This window comes from Mustelus asterias, chromosome 17, assembly GCF_964213995.1.
Source record: "Mustelus asterias chromosome 17, sMusAst1.hap1.1, whole genome shotgun sequence".
In the NCBI taxonomy this organism is placed as follows: Eukaryota; Metazoa; Chordata; class Chondrichthyes; order Carcharhiniformes; family Triakidae; genus Mustelus; species Mustelus asterias.
Window position 1 is genome coordinate 54,719,720 of NC_135817.1, and position 20,564 is coordinate 54,740,283.

Genomic DNA, 20,564 nt, shown 5'->3' on the forward strand with positions numbered 1-20,564 from the left:
TGGTCATCTATCTCAGCCGTTGTAGGAACGGCATGTGTCCATCTTCCTCCATTATAGTCCTGTGCTGCTTGAGCCGCTGGCCCTCCTGCTACCAACCTCCATTTATCCGCTGGACAGGCTGCCCTGACCAGCTGGTGTATGTCCCTTAAATGTAACTGGTGTCCTACCCAGAGCGAATCTAATTCGCCCCAAAATTCTAGGTTTGCGCTTCTGGGTTTTAACTTCCCCAGGGATGCCATAATCTGCTGCCTTTCCCCTGGCGTAAAAGGCTTATAGGTTGCCTTTGGTTGTGCTAACGTCCCTCCTCTCGTGACTGGCGCTAGATTATAATTGTCTATGTTTTCTTTTGATGCTGGAGTGGCTGTATGTTTCTGCACTGACTCGTATGGGCGCCGAGGGTCCGTTTCCTCTGATCTCTGCGTTATCTCCGCAGTGTTGTTTCTGTATTCTAACTCCCTCACTCTCTCCTGTAATACTTTAATTTGTTCTGTCTCTTTGTGTCTCTCCTCCATGGAGGCATTTACTTCCTCAATTAGTCCAGCTAACTGGGTCACTAATATTACTCCCATTACTTTTGTTTTGTCCCGTTTAACTCCGTCTACCCACTTTCTTTGATCTTCTAAAGTTTGTGATGCGTTCCACCCGTTCCGTTTCATCTTTGCAACAATCGCTTCTCTGGCTAACAGATACTTTAAAATGAGAGCTACTGCAGTTTCTCCCTTAACAACGTGGTCTGCCATTTTTCTGTCTAGCAGTCCTGCAACCCCCGTATGCTGGCTGCTACAGTAAAAGTGCCTCAACTCCTGTCACTGATACTGCCCCAGCACCGTCTGTATTGCTGTAGAGCCTCGTAGTGAGGTTCCAGTGGGTCTCTTTCCCCTGGGCTCCCCCAACTATTCCTGACACCTCACGCTTGGACTATTTTGTGTTGTCTTATTGGGATGTGTGCTGGTTGTTTAGTGGGTTTGTCCGCCCCTGTTCCCAGCCCCTCTAAGTACAACGCCTCCCGCTCGGCCACCACCCCCACTAGCAGGGTTGATCCGTTACCCCCCAAAACCGGGTATCCTGCTATGGGCTGTGGTGTTCTCTACAGACGAACAAGGTTATCAAACTCCGCCCGGGTCCCTAATGGATCCTCCGTCGTCGTGTCTCTTGGTCAGGATGGATCGGGTCCACTTTTCCTCAACACTTACACACCTGTACTCTGTTATCAAAGCCCCTGTTATAGTTAGTAACTGTATCGACTCTGAGGTTGTTCGTCCCTTCAGAGTCAGTGTTGTTACCCGATTTACACTGTCCGTGCCTTGCACCCTGAGTGCCTGTCTCTCTTAGCGCCCGCTTCAAAACCCAACCTTAGCGTGGGAGATTTCTCCTCTTAACGTCCAGTTTAGGGTAGGGCACCTTGAGTCAAGCACTCCCTTGTCCTATTGCCTTGGCACAGACAGCGGTTTCATTTACAATCCTGGGTTAGTTACACCAATTAGTTCTGCATGCGGTACTTATCTTTATATTAGTCTTAATTCTTTGTTATCAAATAGCCCAAAACCTGTTATCTTTACCTTTGGTCTTTTACTCCTATTAAAGTCAACAGTTACTTACCTTCTTCCACGCGGTTGTTCTGACCTGTACCTCTTTAGTGCGGACTTCTGTTTCAATTTAAAACTTAGGCAAGATTATACAGTTCTACAAGACAACAATACTCAAAACAGACAAACCCTAACCCTTAAAGGTACCTCACTTTGAACGGAGACCTGTACTCGCCTCTGACTGTTCTGGATTTGTATCAGATTCGTTTAATTTGATCCCGACTTTCAAACTGTGGTTATCAGTCAGAAGTCAGATATCAAATCCTGCTATGACTACGCCATTTTGTTGTAGGGAAAAATCCCTTACCAGCACAGAATAGAAGCCGAGTCGCAAATCAAGGTTCAAAGCGTGTCTTTATTGTACAATTTACTAGGATCCTAGGGAGACCCCCGTAGCCAGCTCAGAAACAGTGGCTTGGCCACGTTGATCTCAATTGGATTACATCAGCCCTGGATCTTTATAGGGCTCCAAGTTTGAGCGGGAACATTTGATTATGCATCTTTTTACAATATGTATAAAGTGGTCTGTCAGGTCGGGAAGTTCTCTGGGAGGCTTGTCAATTTGCATTTGTATGGTGTGTGTTCGTGTTAATGGGATTACTTGGTCCTGCCCCGGTGTCTAAATGCGTTTCCCATTATCATCTCTATGTGTCCCCTTATTTGAATTTGATCCTATTGTCCCGTGTCTGTGTTTCCTGCTTGTGAGATTGAGTGTTAATGTTATCCTGTCTTGTTGGATGTCTGGAGTACTTCATTCTAACCTTTTATTCTTATATCTTGGTTTATCAGATTTTTATGTCTGCCTTGGCCGAATTAGTAATGTTTCAGTGATAGCTTGGTTTTGATAACCCACTCTATGGCTCGTTTCATAGGGGTCTTGATCGTCCTTGACCAGTTTAAAATGCAGCTACAGGCTGTTGCTAGGCAGATTAGGGATCTCCCGCAGTTTCTGAAATTCGTGAGTCTCTCAGCTGTACAGGGGGGGACCCGATCGAATATCCATCCGGGGGTGCCCCTCTGCATTGTTGGCCCGTTATGAGTGGTGCCAATTAGTCCAATATGTAAATATGTTTGACGATGTAAAATATGGTTTTCTGTAAGATTTTCTCCTTCACATCTGCCCATGACAGTATGAGGAGTGACCACCACACCGTCCTTAGGAGACACAGTCCCATCTTCACATTGAGGATACCCGCCATGTTGTGTGGCACTGCCACCGTGCTAAATGGTCGAGAGCTTCAAGTTTTTAGGTGTCCAGATCACCACCAACCTGTCCTGGTTCCATCATGCCGACACTATAGTTAAGGAAGCCCACCACCGCCTCTACTTTCTCAGAAGACTAAGGAAATTTGGCATGTCCACCAAGTTTTACAGATGCACCATAGAAAGCATTCTTTCTGGTTGTATCACAGCTTGATATGGCTCCTGCTCTGTCGAGAACTGCAAGAAACTACAAAGGGTTGTGAATGAAGCCCAGTCCATCACTCAAACCAGCCTCCCATCCATTGACACTGTCTACACTTCCCGCTGCCTCGGAAAAGCAGCCAGCATAATTAAGGACCTCACGCACCCCGGACGTTCTCTCTTCCACCTTCTTCCGTCAGGAAAAAGATACAAAAGTCTGAGGTCACGTACCAACCGATTCAAAAACAGCTTCTCCCCTGCTGTCATCAGACTTTTGAATTGGCCTATCTTGCATTAACTTGATCTTTCTCTACACCCTAGCTATGACTGTCACACTACATTCTGCACTCTCTCCTTTCCTTCTCTGCGTACGGTATGCTTTGTCTGTTTAGCTTGCAAGAAACGATACTTTTTACTATTCGCTTATACATGTGACAATAATGAATCAAATCAGATCTAACAACTCAAGACTGGACAACCATGAGTGGCTGTGGGCCATCAATAGCAGCAGAATTGTACTCCAACCACAATCTGTAACTTCATGATCCAGCATATCTCCCACTCTGCCATTACCATTATGAAATATCTTAAATTAAGATGTTCTCAGTAAGTACACAGTCCATGTCAACCAACAGATGAAATGTGGTCAGACACATCACACTCTGAAAGCAAGTGGCAGACACCACCCAATATAACTTCTGTGGATTTCTCATCAAATCCTCCCAGATGCTTGTCAACTCTGAGCCATCTGGTCTCATTGTAATCTGACTTCCACTTGAGTGTTCCCAAACTCCACCCTAAAAAAGAACATGCCTTGGCATTTTCTCCAAAACACTCTTTTTCTGATGCCTTCACCAAGGATCCACTTCTAGGATTTCAATCTCTCCTTTCAGTATTCCTCTGCCATGTGCATTTGAGCTTCCACATTATCTCTCAGGTATCCAGCCATGCTAATAAAACACTACTAGTTCACAGGCTTTATTTAGATGTCACCAAACTTTTGATTTACCTTGGATGTCTGACTTCTCACTGGGCGGCACGGTAGCACAGTGGTTAGCACTGCTGCTTCACAGCTCCGGGGTCCCGGGTTCGATTCCCGGCTCGGGTCACTGTCTGTGTGGAGTTTGCACATTCTCCTCGTGTCTGCGTGGGTTTCCTCCGGGTGCTCCGGTTTCCTCCCACAGTCCAAAGATGTGCGGGTTAGGTTGATTGGCCAGGTTAAAAATTGCCCCTTTGAGTCCTGGGATGTGTAGGTTAGAGGGATTAGCGGGTAAATATGTGGGATTGTGGTCGGTGCAGACTCGATGGGCCGAATGGCCTCCTTCTGCACTGTAGGGTTTCTATGATTCTATGAAATGTGGTTCTTGTAGCTGTCTCTTTATATAGACACATGAAGAGAAAGAGGTTGGTGAAGACAAATGTAGATCCCCCACAGACAGAAACAGGGGGATGTATAATAAGGGACAAGGAAATGGCTGAGCAACTGAATACATACTTTGGTTCTGTCTACACAAAAGAGGACACAAATCAGATGCCAGAAATGTTGGAGAATGCAACATTTCGTGAGAGGGAAGAACTGAGGGAGATCAATATTAGTAGAGAAATGGTGCTGGGAAAATTGATGGGATTGAAGGTGGATAAATCCCCAGAGTACATAAGGAATAGTAGATGCATTGGTGGTCATCTTCTAGGATTCTATAGACTCGGGAACAGTCCCTGCAGATTGGAGAGTAGCTAACGTCACTCCAATATTCAAAAAGGGAGGTAGCGAGAAAACGGAATTATAGACCAGTAAGCTTAACATCGGTAGTGGGGAAAATTCTCAAATCCATTATCAAGAACTTTATAGCAGAGCAATTAAAAAGCAGTGGCTGGATCAGACAGAGTCAGCATGGATTTATGAAAGGGAAATCATGCTTGACCAATCTGTTGAAATTCTTTGAAGATGTAACTAGTAGAGTTGACAAGGGAGAGCCAGTCAATGTGGACTTTCAGAAAGTGTTTGCCAAAGTCCCACATAAGAGATTATCGTGCAAGATTAAAGCGCATGGGATTGGGGGAAGTGTATTGAGATGGTAGAAAACTGGTTGGCAGAGAGGAAACAAAGAGTAGGAATTAATGGGTGCTTTTCAAATTGACAGGCAGTAACTAGTGGGGTGCCACAGGGATCAGTGTTGGGACCCCAGCTATTCACAATATATATTAATGATTTGGATGAGGGAACAAAATGTAACATCTCAAAGTTTGCAGATGCTACCAAGTTGGGTGGGAGGATGAACTGTGACGAGGATGCAGAGATCCTTCAAAATGATCTGGACACATTGGATGAGTGGGCAAATCAATGGCAGATGCAGTACAATTTGGATAAATTTGAGGTTATTCACTTTGGAAGCAAAAACAAGGCGGCAGATTACTATCTGAATGGCTGTAAATTGGGAGAGGGGAGTGTGCAGCAGGACCTGGGTGTCCTTGTGCACCAGTCGCTGAAGGTAAGCATGCAGGTGCAGCAGGCGGTAAAGAAGGCAAATGGTATGTTGGCCTTCATTGCAAGAGGTTTCGAGTACAGGAGCAGGGATGTGTTGTTGCAATTATACAGGGCCTAGAGTATTTTGTGCAGTTTTGGTCTTTTCTGAGGAAGGATGTTCTTGCTCTTGAGGGAGTGCAGCGAAGGTTTACCATGCTGATTCCGGGGATAATGGGACTGATGTAAGAGGGGAGATTAACTAGGTTAGGATTGTTTTCACTGGAGTTCAGATAAATGAGGGGGATCCCATAGAGACTTATAAAATTCTAACAGGACTGGACAGGGTAGATGCAGGGAGGATATTCCCAATGGTGGGAGAGTCCAGAACCAGGGGTCACAGTCTGAGGATTCGGGGTAGACCATTTAGGACAGAGGTGAGGAGACATTTCTTCACCCAAAGAGTGGTGAGCCTGTGGAATTCATTACCACAGGGAGTAGTTGATGCCAAAACTTTGAATGCATTCAAGAGGCGGTTGGAGCAAATGGGATCAAAGTTTATGGGGAAAAAGCAAGATTAGGCTATTGAGTTGGACGATCAGCCATGATCGTGATGAATGGTGGAGCAGGGTCGAAGGGCCAAATGGCCTCCTCCTGCTCCTATCTTCTATATTTCTTTAACTCTGAGCACTCTCTCTGCTTTGTACTTTAGCTTTACCCAACAGGACCTTGTTCAGCTTCTTGTTCTTCGTTCCTTTAACTGTCTTCCTGAGACATACTTTTTTGTCCCAACTGAAATATCGATTACTTTAAAACTACCCCTGTTTCCTGACATTATATGGTTAGAAATGGGGATGATTGCTGTTGATTGCACCACCCGTGACTCACAATAAATGCTGGCCTAGCCAGTGATGCCCACATCCCATGGATGAGGTTTTTAAAATGTTTAGGGAGTTCAGGCAGCAGTTCCTGCATAAAGTAAATATTAAATTAACTAGAAATAGATTTGAAAATAGACCAAGAGGCTTAAGGAACTCCATGGGTACTTTGTAAGTCCAGTTTTCCACCACAACGGAATTGCAAATCATTTGGTGTCAAATTGAACTGGTGTGAGACTGCCCATTCTCGGCAATATTGCATCATTTTCCACCCAAGATTCAGGACAGACTCACCATCTGAATGTAGTCTGCAACTTTCACTGCTGTTGGCTTAAAATCTTTTCAACCACTGTGTCATGAGTAATCCTTCAGGGCTTTTCACTGACGCAGTCTTTGACCCCTGCCTGGAGGAGTCTGACGTAGATAGAGTGCCCACACCACTGGCGCAAAGTTACCATTGAGAGCTTCCAAACATTTTGGAGACCTGGCCTCATTTCAGTGCCACCCGTGAGCTCTTGGTGCAAAGATTGCCATTTGTTGGAGGGCAGGAATACTCGAGGAACCCCGTTTGCGTGTTAACCCCGAGGAGATCCAGTGCTCCAGGCAAGCATTGCGCATTATAGGATTGCCAAAGTTCTTGTTATTAACCCTTTCTTTGAACGGTTAGCTGTTTTATTCTTTTGGAAGGATCTCATCATAATTGATTTTTCTTCTCTCCTATAAGATCAATGCATGTACCTGTTGGAGAGGACCAGGTACAACATCTGGAGCTGGCACAGGATATAGCCCGAATCTTCAACAACCAATATGGCTGTTTTTTTCCAATACCGAAAGCTATTCTAAGTGAGTACAATAAGACCCATTAACACTCTTCCAGTTCCTTTCATGTAACACATGGCCGAAGAGGGCATTGGAGTAAACCAAGTAGGAAGTAGAAATCAAAACAGCTACAGGATTCATTTTTGTTATTCTTTCACAGGATGTCAGTGTCTCTGGCTAGAGCAGCATTTATTGCCCATCCCTAGTTCCCCTTGATAAGGTGTTGGTGAGCTGCCTTCTTGAACCGCTACAGTCTATGTAGTGTAGGTAAATCCACAGTGCTGTTATGGAGTGGGTTCCAGGATTTTGGCACAGCAACAGTAAAAGAACGACGATATACTTCCAAGTCAGGATGGTTGTGACTTGAGGAGGAACTTCCAGGTGGTGGTGTTCTCATGTGTCTGCTACCCTTGTCCTTCTAGATGATTACACTAAGAAGTCTCACAGCAACCAGGTGACTCACCTGATGAAAGCTCATGATTTCAAATAAACCTGTTGGACTTTAACCTGGTCCATGAGACTTTTTACTGTGCCCACCCCAGTCCAATGCCGGCATCTCCACATCATGACTTCTAGATGGTAGTCGTCATGGGTTTGGAAGCTGCTGTCTAAGGAACCTTGGTGAGTTCCTGCAGTGCATCTTGTAGATGGTAAACACTGCTGCTACTGTGCATTGCTGGTGGAGGCAGTGAATGTTTGTGGAAGGGATAGCAATCAAGTGGACTGCTTTGCCCTGGATGGTGTCAGGCTTCTTGAGTTCTTGAGTGTTGTTGGAGCTGCACTCATCCAGGCAAGTGAAGAGTATTTCATCACACTCTTGACTTGTGCTTTGTAGATATTGGACAAGCTTTGAGGGGGGGGCGGGGAATCAAGAGATGAGTTACTTGCCCCAGAATTCCTAGCCTCTGACCTGCTCTTATAGCCACAGTATTTATGTGGCTAATGCTGTTCAGTTTCTATTCAATGACAACCACCAGGATGTTCATAGTGAGGATTCAGCAATGGTAATGCATTGAACATCAAGGGATGTTGGTTAGATTCTCTCTTGTTGGAGATGGCCTTTGCCTGGCACTTGTGTGATGTGACTATTTTTGACAATTTTCAGCTCAAGCCTGAATGTTGTCTAGATCTTGTTTCTGTGGAATTGCAAATGGTATTGAAATTATTCCAACATCAATCAGAATCCCCACTTCTGATCTTATGGATGGAAAGTCATTGATAAAATAGCTGAAGATCTGTCCTCAGACGCTAACGACCCTGTGGAACTCCTGCAGCGATGTCCTGTGATTGAGCTGATTGGCCTCCAACAACCGTAACGATCTTCCTTTGTGCTGCGTATGACTCCCACCAGTGGAGAGTTTTTCCCCCGATTCTCATTGACTCCAGTTTTGCTCGGGCCTTTTGATGCCACACTCGGTCAAATACTGCCTTGAAGTAAAGGGCGGTCACTCTTGCCTGTTTCGACCAGTCCCCAGGCAAGGTCCCCCACTTTATGATTCCGGATGAGAAGCCCCAAATTGTTATGCTCCTGGTGAGGCGGGAGGGGAGGCGGTGGTGAACTTGCTCCCCTTTACTCAACCCCCTTGGTTAGTCGCAACAAAGTACATTTTAAAATAATCCCTTCCCTTTTGGATATCTTTTCCCAGTCCAAATGTATTTATGTTTTAAAAGAAGTCAACTTAACCAGGCTTTTTTGGGCTAAAGAAAGAGTGAATATGTTAGTTACTAAAACATGAAGAAAAAATGATAAAAACGCAATCACATACACACACATTAGAAATGAGAAGTGAGTCCAAAAATAAAAGTTTTTTAAAAGTGAATCAGCCTTTGGCTTGTCCGTGAGAAGGAGATGGTAAAACATTGCAGCCATTAAGTTGGGTGATTCTGGGAGTGCTCATTTTGGCACTTGAGCAGCTGGTTCGGCGATTCTTGGTTCTGCAGGTTAGCTGAAAGGAGTTGATCTGTTTCCTTTTCCACCGTGGGTTTGCTGATTTGTGACTTGCTTCCAGGAAACAGAGAGAGTGAGATCTTTTTACCTGCAAGCGCACGGATGTCTAGTGAATGTTCTTCAGCTGTGACCTTTGTAGCACACACACCAGCACAGTATAATTAAAACACCAGACTAGCACACAGAGGCCAGGGTTGCAGTTGGTGTTTAACCCATTTTCTTGTGTATTCCTGGAAGGGGGAAAACATAAACATGTATTTTCCCCCAGAAGCTGCTTTCTTTCAACTCACATTATGTCCATGGTCTGGGATATAACTCTCTGCTGAAAAGGTAATCAGCTTCCACGATCTCCACAGTAGATTACAGTTCAGTTTTTGCATTGCATCTGAAGTTAAAGTTTATTTATTAGTCACAAGTAGGCTTACGTCAACTCTGCAAAGAAGTTACTGTGAAAATCCCCTAGTCGCCACACTCCAGCACCTGTTCCGGTACACTGAGGAAGAATTTAGCATGACCAATGCACCTAACCAGCACATCCTTTAGACTGTGGGAGGAAACTGGAGGACCCAGAGGAAACGCATGCAGACACGGGGAGAACATGCAGACTCTGCACAGACAGTGACCCAAGCTGGGAGTCGAACCCAGGTCCCTGACGTTGTGAGGCAACAGTGTTAACCACTGTGCCAGCGTGCTGTATACGCAAGACAGCATTAGACCAGATGAAGGGGGCAGTCTTGATGGCAATGCAGATGTGAAGTTTGTAGTTTGATTCAGGACAGTACAGTGCACTGAGGTTTCACACTGATTCAATACAAGAAAGCTGTCAGGAAAAGGGATAGAATGGAAGTCTTGGGCATGAAGTTACAGATGGGAAGAGAATTGAATTGTTTTTGCCTGGTCCATGTTGAAGTGGACCAACATCGGATCCAGCCACTGTTAGAATGAATCTGCACAAAAGAATGATTGCAATATTGAATATTCATTTAATGTTTCAATATTAATTTACTAATAAGCATTTTTCCATTATTCCTTCCTTTTACGCAGGTGAAACTAAAAAAATTAGATCATTGAGGAACCCTGTTGCAAAGATGTCAAAGTCAGACCCTCAAAAGTTAGCAACTGTGAATATCACTGATACACCCGAGGAGATATTATTGAAGTTTCGCAAAGCAGTGACAGACTTCACCTCCGAAGTGGCGTATGATCCAGAGACACGTCCAGGGGTATCAAATCTGGTAGCAGTGCACTCAGCAGTGACTGGAATGACTGTCGCAGAGGTTGTGCATCAAAGCAAAGGACTGGACACTGCCCGCTACAAATATCTGGTGGCAGAGGCTGTCATTGAGAAACTTGCACCGATTAAAAATGAAATTGAAAAACTTAGAGCAGAGAAAGGTTTCCTCGAGCAAGTCTTGAGCCGTGGAGCCGAAAAAGCAAAAGAATTGGCAGGTCCCACGTACCATGAAATCAGAAAACTGGTTGGCTTTAGCTAACCATCTATCAACTAGGAACTGTAGCTACTGGGTTATGTTTGCAAGATGGCAAAATCTGTTTGGAGTGCAATCCTTGTGGAAGAGTTAATCATGGTGCCCTTAAATGATGGTCAGTGATTATTTAAGATATATGTGTATTTAGGATCTGTACTTTTTTAGCGTATCTTCACGCACACTTTTTTTTTAACATTTGGGGAATGGTGAGAAAGTGTTGGAAAGATTCCCGAGCTGATTATCAACACATTGAATGCTCCTTCTGGGGAATGGTGAGAAAGTGTTGGAAAGATTCCCGAGCTGATTATCAACACGTTGAATGCTCCTTCTGTGTCCAACAAGTCCTGGTGTTGGACTCAAACCCGGAGCTTCTTGTCCAGCGGTAGTGCGCTACCACTGCACCACAAGGTCTCCCTAGGAACTACACTGGTTATCACTTACAGGATGTAGAGCCTGGTGATCATGTGGCACAGTGGTTAGCACTGCTGCCTCACATCGCCAGGGACCTGGGTTCAATTCCAGCCTTGGGTCACTGTCTGTGTGGAGTTTGTACACTCTCCCCGTGTCTGCGTGGGTTTCCTCCGGGTGCTCTGGTTTCCTCCCGCAGTCCAAAGATGTGCAGGTTAGATTGATTGGCGATGCTAAATTGCCCCTCCGTGTCAGGAGGATTAGCGGGGTAAATATATGGAGATAGGGGCTGGGTGGGATTGGTGTGAGTGCAGGCTCGAAGGGTTGAATGGCCTCCTTCTGGGTTGAATGGCCTCCTTCTGCATTGTAGGTATTCTATGATTCTATGATGATTGGTATAATTCTGAGATCTTAAATAATATGTACCATTTTTAAAAGAAGATAGCACATATACTAAAATTGGAACAACACAGAGAAGACTAGCATGACTCCTGCGCAAGGATGACACGCAAATTTGTAAGGTGTTCCGTATTTTTGGGGCGGCACGGTAGCACAGTGGTTAGCACTGCTGCCTCACAGCGCCAGGGACCCGGGTTCAATTCTGGCCTCGGGTGACTGTCTGTGTGGAGTTTGCATGTTCTCTCACTGTCTGCGTGGGTTTCCTCCGGGTCCTCCGGTTTCCCCCCACAGTCCAAACATGTGCGGGTTAGGTTGATTGACCATGATAAATTGCCCCTTAGTGTCAGGGGGATTAGGAGGGTAAATATGTGGGGTTATGGGGATAGGAGCTGGATAGGATTGTTTTTGGTACAGGCTCGATTGGCCGAATGGCCTCCTTCTACACTGTAGGGATTCTATGATAATTGGTATAATTCTGAGATCTGGAATGATGTGTACCATTTTTAAAAGAATGAAACATGCCTTGGTTGGCTGGGAAATGGAGGATGCCCAAAATCGTGACTTCGAAGTAAAAATAAGATTCTTAACATGTCTGTCAAAGCCTGACTGGATTCAAACTGGATCCCAGAGAAAGTGAAATGTAGACAATTGCACTGCATTGTAAGAGGCTGGAGCAGCAGTCGGCTGTAAAGTCCCTCAAGCCTCCTCTGCCATTCAGTAAGATCATGACTAAATTTTGACATCCTCTAGCAGAATCTAAAATGTATTTTATCCTTTAGTGATGTCCCCAGCTGAAAGCACCACATATGCTGCAAAACCATTGCATGTTCAGTCTGCTGTACCTTGATAGATCAGCTGAGGTGATGTGTTTTGGCTTTTCTGCAGTGGGAGGAGACGGGTTTAATCTTCCAGTCCAATCCTGCCCTGACCCGATATCAATATATTTTTCTAAAAATTGATCGAGACCAGGTTCACCTAGCTGATTATTTCCCTTCTACACTCTTTCCCCCTCCAGCTCCATCCTTCTCATGGTTGCTGGGTGTTGAGACCAACTGTACCATCCTTACAGCAACGCAGACCAAGGATCAAAGCTGCGATATTCCTGTTCTTTAATCATTACATCTCTGCTACACAGTGCATTTAGTTACTGAAGTATTGAATTCAATTGATTTTTTTGGCAATAAATGGAACACTGATAAAACAATAAAATTATTGATCTAATCCCGTAGGAACTTTGGACTTGTGTATTCTTAGCAGATACATTTCCGTGAGAAGTTTAATAAGCATCAGGGAGCTTTGGAGATATGCATATAATGGCAAAATTGATATAATATTTATATTTGCTCTGGTATACTCCACAATGTTGTTCTCCACATTATATGATTTGATTTATTATTGTCATCTAGTCGTATACAGTGAAAAGCATTGTTTCGTGTGTGCTATACAGACAAAGCATACCGTTCATAGAGAAGGAAAGGAGAAAGTGCAGAATGTAGTGTTACAGTCATAGCTAGGGTGCAAAGAAAGATCAACTTAATGCAAGGTAGGTCCATTCAAAAGTCTGATGGTAGCAGGGAAGAAGCTCTTCTTGAGTCGGTTGGTACCTGATCTCAGACTTTTGTATCTTTTTCCTGACGGAAGAAGGTGGAAGAGAGTATGTCCGGGATGCGTGTGGTCCTTAATTATGCTGGCTGCATTTCCGAGTCTGCGGCAAGTGTAGACAGAGTCAATGGATGGGAGGCTGGTTTGCATGATGGACTGGGCTTCATTCACGACCCTTTGTACTACCCTTGGAATACAGTCATTGTTGTAACTAGTTAGCTGTTAAGTGCTTTGGGACATCCTGAGGTTGTGATAGATGTTATATAGATGCAAGTCTTTCTTCTTGATGTGGTCCTGAGTAATTCATGAAGCCAAAAGACCCCCAACACTCCTGAATCTGACAAATACTGAGAATAACTGCTGTGAGATTCTGCAGGGAAATAGTCAATGTTCGACCTTCCTGTATATTTTATATTCCTCCCAGTGACTTACTTCACAGCTCAAAGCTAAAGTGAACTTTGCTTGGAACATGATACCAAATGATCCATTTGATGAGACAGAGTACAGGAATGAGATGGAAAATCTGGTGAACTGGTGCGGCAACAATAATCTCTCCCTCAATGTCAACAAAATGAAGGAGATTGTCATCAACTTCAGGAAGCATAGAGGAGAACATGCCCCTGTCTACATCAACGGGGACGAAGTAGAAAGGGTCGAGAACTTGAAGTTTTTAGGTGTCCAGATGACCCAACAACCTGTCCTGATCCCCCAATGCCGACACTATAGTTAAGAAAGCCCACCAACGCCTCTACTTTCTCAGAAGACTAAGGAAATTTGGCATGGCAGCTATGACTCTCACCAACTTTTATAGAAGCACCATAGAAAGCATTCTTTCAGCTTGGTATGGCTCCTGTTCTGCCCAAGACTGTAAGAAACACACAAACCAGCCTCCCATCCATTGACTCTGTCTACACTTCCTGCTACCTCGGCAAAGCAGCCAGCATAATTAAGGACCCCAGGCACCCAGGACATTCTCTCTTCTACCTTCTTCCGTCAGGGAAAAGATACAAAAGTCTGAGGTCACGTACCAACCGACTTAGGAACAGCTTCTTCCCTGCTGCTGTCAAACGTTTGAATGAGCCTACCTTGCATTAAGTTGATCTTTCTCTACAGCCTAGCTATGACTATAACACTACATTCTGCACTCTCTCGTTTCCTTCTCTATGAACGATATGCTCTGTCTGTATAGTGCGCAAGAAACAACACTTTTCACCGTATGCTAATACATGTGACAAAAATAAATCAAATCAAATTATTGTATCTGTTACTGATCTAGTCTGTGGCATTGTGGAGTAGCTGCTGACTTTGTCTATTTGTGCAGAATTCTTTACATCTAACATTTTCCGTGACTATCTTTCCAAGTTGGCTAGTGAGTTCCAGTTAAGAAAGCCAACAGAAGACAGATGGTTAATTTTGGACTTTAATTTTTCAACATTTGCCAAATTGGCTTCACAATACAAGAAGATCTGTGGTATGGTTAATGCTGTAACTTACTTTATAATTGCACCATATGCCCAGCTCACAAAATAAACAACTTTTTTTTAACCATATTCTAATAAAATGAAACTATGGAAAAAACTGCACATGAACTGCTGCCAAAATCATTATAATGTCGTATCATTAAATTCCAACTTTAAGATGTTCCAACTAGACTACAAATCAGCACAATGTCACTGCAAAATGTTGAGAATGTCATTGTTTCTCTTCCTGCACCTCGTGGTGCATGAGGCAGATTTTCATCTGTTCCCATAGCAAGGTTTTACCTAGAACAGATTGCTGGCTTGTCACCTGAGAAGCATGATAGTCTAGAGTAAATCTGTGAAATGCATTGCATGCAGACTTAATATACTATGGTGATTTCTGAAAGTAAAGCAGATAACTCAGACTGTCCATTATCAGAAATCACTCCTGATTCTTTCTCTGACTTGTTCCCTTGCTTTATATGGCTCCAGGAGGAAAAGTGTTAAAATTGTATATACTTATCACCTCAAGTGATCCCAGTTAAATTGTCATGATTGAAATCACATCCGATTTAAAAGCAAGTGCAAGTATAACCACTGATCCAGAAACCACATGTGTGGACACATATGGGTGGCTTGTGATATGTGAAATCTTTTCCATGAATCATCTCTTCCTCATGGGGTGGTTGAATCCATGTGTGAAAAGTACTTGTACCGCAGGCATCCAATGGTCTGCGCTGTTTATGTGACTGCTTTCATTTTACGTGTACCATTTTAAAATAATTCCCTTTTGACAGAATTTCAACATTTAGTTGTTCAATGGACTGTGGAGTGTTTCAATCATTGTCTTGTGCCATCACTGTATGTTTAATTGTAATTGCTTTATGGACCACACACAATGCAATATAAGCACAATGTTCCATCTTGGAGAAAGCTAACCACAACTTTTGTTGCCAGTTAGATGTGCAACATCTGAGGCAGATTCAATTTTCAACAATGGCTGCCGTTACCTTATGTACAAAAATGGCTGCGGGGGTTGAGAGGAGGCCATGTACGATCGTTCACTGGATTCATTTGGCTGTGGATAATTGCAAACATGCCTGCTTTGTTTCCCTTATATTTGCACGCTGGCTTTGCGATGGTAGAGGGTGGGGTATTCATGGTGTTCCCTTCTATTAGTGATGTCTGGTGACTGGACTTGCACATAGCCACTAACATACTTTCTTCTATATGTAAAACAGAGCTACTTTTCGAATAGTTTATTCTTCGTGTGCTCCACAATTCAGCTGACCTTTGTTTACTTCAGTCTGCACTTGCATTGTCTGAGGCGCTGAGGTAATGCATTATTTTTCTCTTCAGCCATACAGCAGTCAACAAATTCACAGAGAATCACAGTTGATACAGCACAGAAGAAGGCCATTCGGCCTGTCATGTTTATGCTGGTTAGAGCAGAACTTTTTAGACTTTCCATATCTTGAGTGGTGGTGGATAAGCAAGAAATTAACAGGAGGTGGAAATTCCAAGAACATCTCCATCAGCTAATGGAGCCCAACAAGTGAATAGAAGAGTCGAGGCTAAAGTTTCCGCAAATGCCTCCAGCCAAAAGGACCAAGTGGCAGATACTCCTGTGGCCCTCCCTGCATAGATGTGGACTGAAATAGCCCACTCCAAAAGAAAGTGCATGAGACCCACCAAAGACTGTTGACCCTGACAACATATCGCTACGGTGCTAAATACCTGTGCATCAGAGTTAATCAGTTCCCCAGCCATGCTGTTCCAGTATAACTATGATATCTACTTGACAGTGTTGAAAGTGTTTCTGCCATTTCACTAGGAGTTTTCTCAATGGTGCACTGAATTTATGGTGGGGTTATCAGAAGAGCTCTGCTGAGATTGTAGATTTACAGTGCAACGTTTATAGGAAACCTGTAAATCGACACAATATTCTCCATCCAGGAATTTCAAGCTAACTGTTCTTTTCAAGCAGCCACTCGTTGCTTCTTTGAGATTTTAAAGGACTGTTTTTCATTGGATTGTTGTGAAAACCCACGATTGATCTGATTTTTAAAAAAATCTCCTGGAAAAGAGTTAATTAGATTTAGTGAGCTTCGTTTTCACTTGGGCCCAAGTGGAAGTCTAGTAGTTGAAAATCGGCCCTACAGAGCCTGCACATAATTGCTTTCTCTTAAACTTACCTCGAGTCCAAAATAACAATTCCTTGTAATGGATTTTAAAACTAATCATTAAAATTTGAATATAAATTCTAAGTGAGATGCAATCCGTCCCAATCACAAAGTCCATAAGTATTTGAAAACTTGTTTCTTGGACTTCATCACCACCTTGTTAGCAGAGCGAGCACAATGGTCTTTGTAACAATTAGGTCAGGGCAGCCCAATTTATGACTTTAGTTTGAGCTGGTTGTTAAACTCTATCCGCACGTTGACTTGAGTTGAAAGAAGTAGCACCAACCCAGAAGTTATTCTGAAATGCATTAATTTTGTCACAGTAATATTCCAATAAGTTATGGTGCTATTACGGTTCTTGGGTTTGTGTAAAAATATTCTCATGTTGCAGAAAGTACAGCACAGCAGGGGGTTATTCGGCCCATTGCGCATAGGCTGATCCAAGCTACGCATCTGGTGCTGTCTAATCCAATTTCCCTCCCATTTCGCTATCCTTTAATATTCTTCCTTTTCAAGTATTTATCCAATTTCCTTTTAAATGATATCATTTCTGCCTTAAGGGCTGCTTGCCATATAAAGCATTCCATATTCTAACAATCCTCTGCAGAAAAAACATTCTTCTAACTTCCACTTTTGTTCTTTCGGTAATTATCTCGAACTGAGATTCCCTTGCTAATAATTTGCCACCCAGTGGAAACAGTCATTTATTTATTTTTTGTCCTCTCAAAACCTTTTGCAATGTTGGAAGCTTTGTAAGATTTTGCCCTTTAACCCTCTGTTACAGTGAAAAATGAAATTGTTTACAAACGCTTCTTCATAGTAATATTCTCTCATTTCAGATGTTATTCTAATGAATCTTCTCAATGCTCCTCCCAGAGCTCATTCCTATGTATTGAGGATCCCCAGAGTGTTACAGGCAACATTCCTAACCAATGTCCTGAAAACATAATTTTCTTGCTTTTATACTCCATGCCATTATGTAGTCTAAAATAGCATTTTATCTCTTTAAGGTCTTTTCCCTTTGCACTCCCACCTTTCAATGTCTGCACACGAAAACTCTAAATAGTCTTACTGTTTATGGGTGCAGATCCTTTCATTGATTTTTCCTGAAATTTGAGTTTGACAGGTTTGCTCATGCTCTGTGTCTTTTATGATAATGAAATATAACACATTAGTCAAATATTCTGATAGAATTATGAAGAAACGAATAAGTATTGGGGATCTGAGATATATAAAGAATATATTGGAAATACACAGCACATGAGTTAATTCTGTGCATGTAGTATATCCAGACTTCCAAGAGGCATTTGACAAGGTGCTGCATAAAAGACTGATCTAGAAGGGGGTTGGGGTAGAGTATTGGCTTGGGTTGAGGATTGCTGATTGACAGAAAGCTGAGGGTTGCAATAAATGGGACCTTCTCTGGTGGCAAACTGTAACTAGCGGGATGTCACAGGGTTCATTTCTCGGACCTCAACGATTTACAATTTATATAAATGACAACAGACAATCTATATAAATGGGTGGCACAGTGGTTAGCACTGATGCCTCACAGCATCAGGGACCCAGATTCGATTCCCTGCTTGGATCACTGTCTGTGTGGAGTTTGCACATTCTCCCTGTGTCTGTGTGGGTTTCCTCTGGCTACTCCAATTTCCTCCCACACTCCAAAGATGTGCAGGTTAGGTTGATTGGCCATGCTAAATTGACCCTTAGTTTCAGGGGGTTAGTGGGGTAAATAAGTAGGGTTATGGGGATAGGGCCTGGGTGGGATTGTGGTTGGTGTAGACTCGATAGGCCAAATAGCCTCCTTCTGCACTGTAGGGATTCTATGATCTGCAAGCAGGCACAGAGTGTGACATAACAAAATTTGCGGATGATACTAAAATAGGTGGGAAAGCAGGCTGTGATGAGATAGAGTTTACAAATGGGATATTGATAGGTGAGGAGAATGGACCAGAATCTGGCAGATGGTGTTTGATGTGGATAAATGCGAGGTTTTGGCTAGAAAAATAAAAGGGCAATGGGAAGCAGATTCAAAGTGCATCAGTGTAGAGGGATCTGGGTGTCCTTGTGCATGGATCGCAGAAAGTGGGAATGCAGGTGCAGCACATAATAAGAAAAACAATGGAATGTTGGCATTCATTGCAAAAGAAATACATTTTAAAAGTAAAGAAGTGTCGTTGGAATTGTATAAGGTGTTGGTGAGACCACATCTGGAGTATTGTGTCCAGTTTTGGGTCTCCTTACTTGAGGAAGGATGTGGTGGCACTGGAGGCAGTTCAAAGAAGGTTCACCAGATTGATTCCCAGGATGAAAGGGCTGTCGTACGAGGAGCGGTTGGATAGTTTAGGCTTGTACTCGCTGGAGTTCAAAAGAATGAAAAGGGATCTGATCAAGATATATAAAATGTAAAAGGGGATTGATAAGGAGGATGTTGAGCAGATGCACCCCTTTATGGGACAGTCTAGGACAAGAGCTATAGAAATAGAGTGAAAGGAAGTAGAAGCTACTTCTCTGAGAGTTGCGAATCTGTGGAACCCTCTGCCCCAGAGTGCAGTTGAGGCAGAATCAATCAATAGATTCAAGAGAGAAATAGATAAGTTTCTAATTAAAAATCGGGAGCAGGCAGGAAGGTGGAGTTGAGACCAGGATAAGATCAGCCATGATCATGTTAAATGGGCTGCAAGGACTGAATTGCCTACTCCTGCTCCTAATTCCTATGTTAATTCTGATGAAGGGAACTTATCCAAAGTGTTATTGCCATTGTTTTCTTTACAGATGCTGATTGACTTGCTGTGTTCTGTCGGTATGTTGCGTGGTATTATTGTATCTTAGAGAATAACCAAATTTGCTAATGTTTTATTGTATCATGACAAATTGTATGTACAGTAAGTGTTATAAAATATTTGTCAAGACCGTGCTTATCTCCTCAAAAAGGATGGTTGGGCTGAGAATGTTTCCCTAAGGAACTCCTCCAACAAGTAATCTAAAAACAGACAGTATATGCTTATAAGTGTATTAAAAAAAAGAGAATAACTTAAGTAAGCATTGGTCCCTTAGGGAATGAGACTGGGGAATTAATATTGGCAAACAAAGAAATGGCAGAGAATTTAAACAAGTATTTTGTGTCTTGACTTCACAGTAGAAGACACAGGAAGCATCCAAGATTAGCAGAAAGTCAAGAGACAAAAAGGTGGGAGCAACTTAAAATGATCGTGATCACTTAAAGTTAGTTTTATTCATTTGTGGGACTTGGGCATCACCGGCTGGCCAGCATTTATTGCCCATCCCTAGTTGCCCTTGAGAAGGTGGTGGTGAGCTGCCTTCTTGAATCGCTGCAGTCCACATGTTGTGGGTTGACCCAAAATGCCATTAGAGAGGGAATTCCAGGATTTTGACCCAGCGACTGAAAGAACAGCAATATATTTCCAAGTCAGGATGGTGAGTGGTTTGGAGAACTTGGTGGTGGTTGTGTTCCCATCTATCTGCTGCCCTTGTCCTTCCAGATGGAAATGGTCAGGGGTTTTGAAGATGCTGTTGAAGGATCTTTGGTAAATTGCTGCAGTGCATCTTGTAGATAGTACACACTGTTGCTACTGAGCGTCGGTGGTGGAGGGAGTGGATGTTTGTGGATGTGGTGCCAATAAAGCGGGCTGCTTTGTCCTGGATGGTGTCAAGCTTCTTGAGTGTTGTTGGAGCTGCACCCAACCAGGCAAGTGGGGAGTGTTCCATCACACTCCTGAATTTCAAAAAGGCATTTGCCACATAAAATGGTACTATGCAATATAATGTTGGGAGTGATGTGTTAACATGGATTGTGGATTGGCTAATGAACAGGAAACCAAGTCAATGTAAATGGACCATTTTCAGGTTGGCAGACTGTGGAGTACCACAGGAATCAGTGCTGGGGTTTCAATTATTTATGA

At 43.3% G+C, this 20,564-nt stretch overlaps 1 protein-coding gene and 1 pseudogene across 6 annotated transcripts in view; both read left to right on the top strand.

Moving 5' to 3' along the window:
* The window catches only part of wars2 (tryptophanyl tRNA synthetase 2, mitochondrial), an 81,397-nt gene extending 68,495 nt beyond the window's left edge, over positions 1–12,902 (top strand). For 3 of the 6 annotated variants that reach the window (XR_013499913.1, XR_013499914.1, XR_013499915.1), the window contains 3 exons: positions 7,054–7,172; positions 10,141–10,698; positions 12,406–12,902. Coding sequence is in view for 3 of the 6 variants with exons in the window: in XM_078232696.1 (XP_078088822.1) it covers positions 7,054–7,172; positions 10,141–10,589 (568 nt within the window). In the remaining 3 variants the exon portion in view is untranslated. Of the gene's footprint in view, positions 1–7,053; positions 7,173–10,140; positions 10,700–12,405 lie in introns of those variants that run through there. The other 3 variants (XM_078232696.1, XM_078232698.1, XM_078232699.1) reach the window with 1 other exon arrangement.
* Positions 11,414–11,527, top strand: LOC144506688 (U6 spliceosomal RNA; annotated as a pseudogene).
* Positions 12,903–20,564: the final 7,662 nt, after the last annotated feature.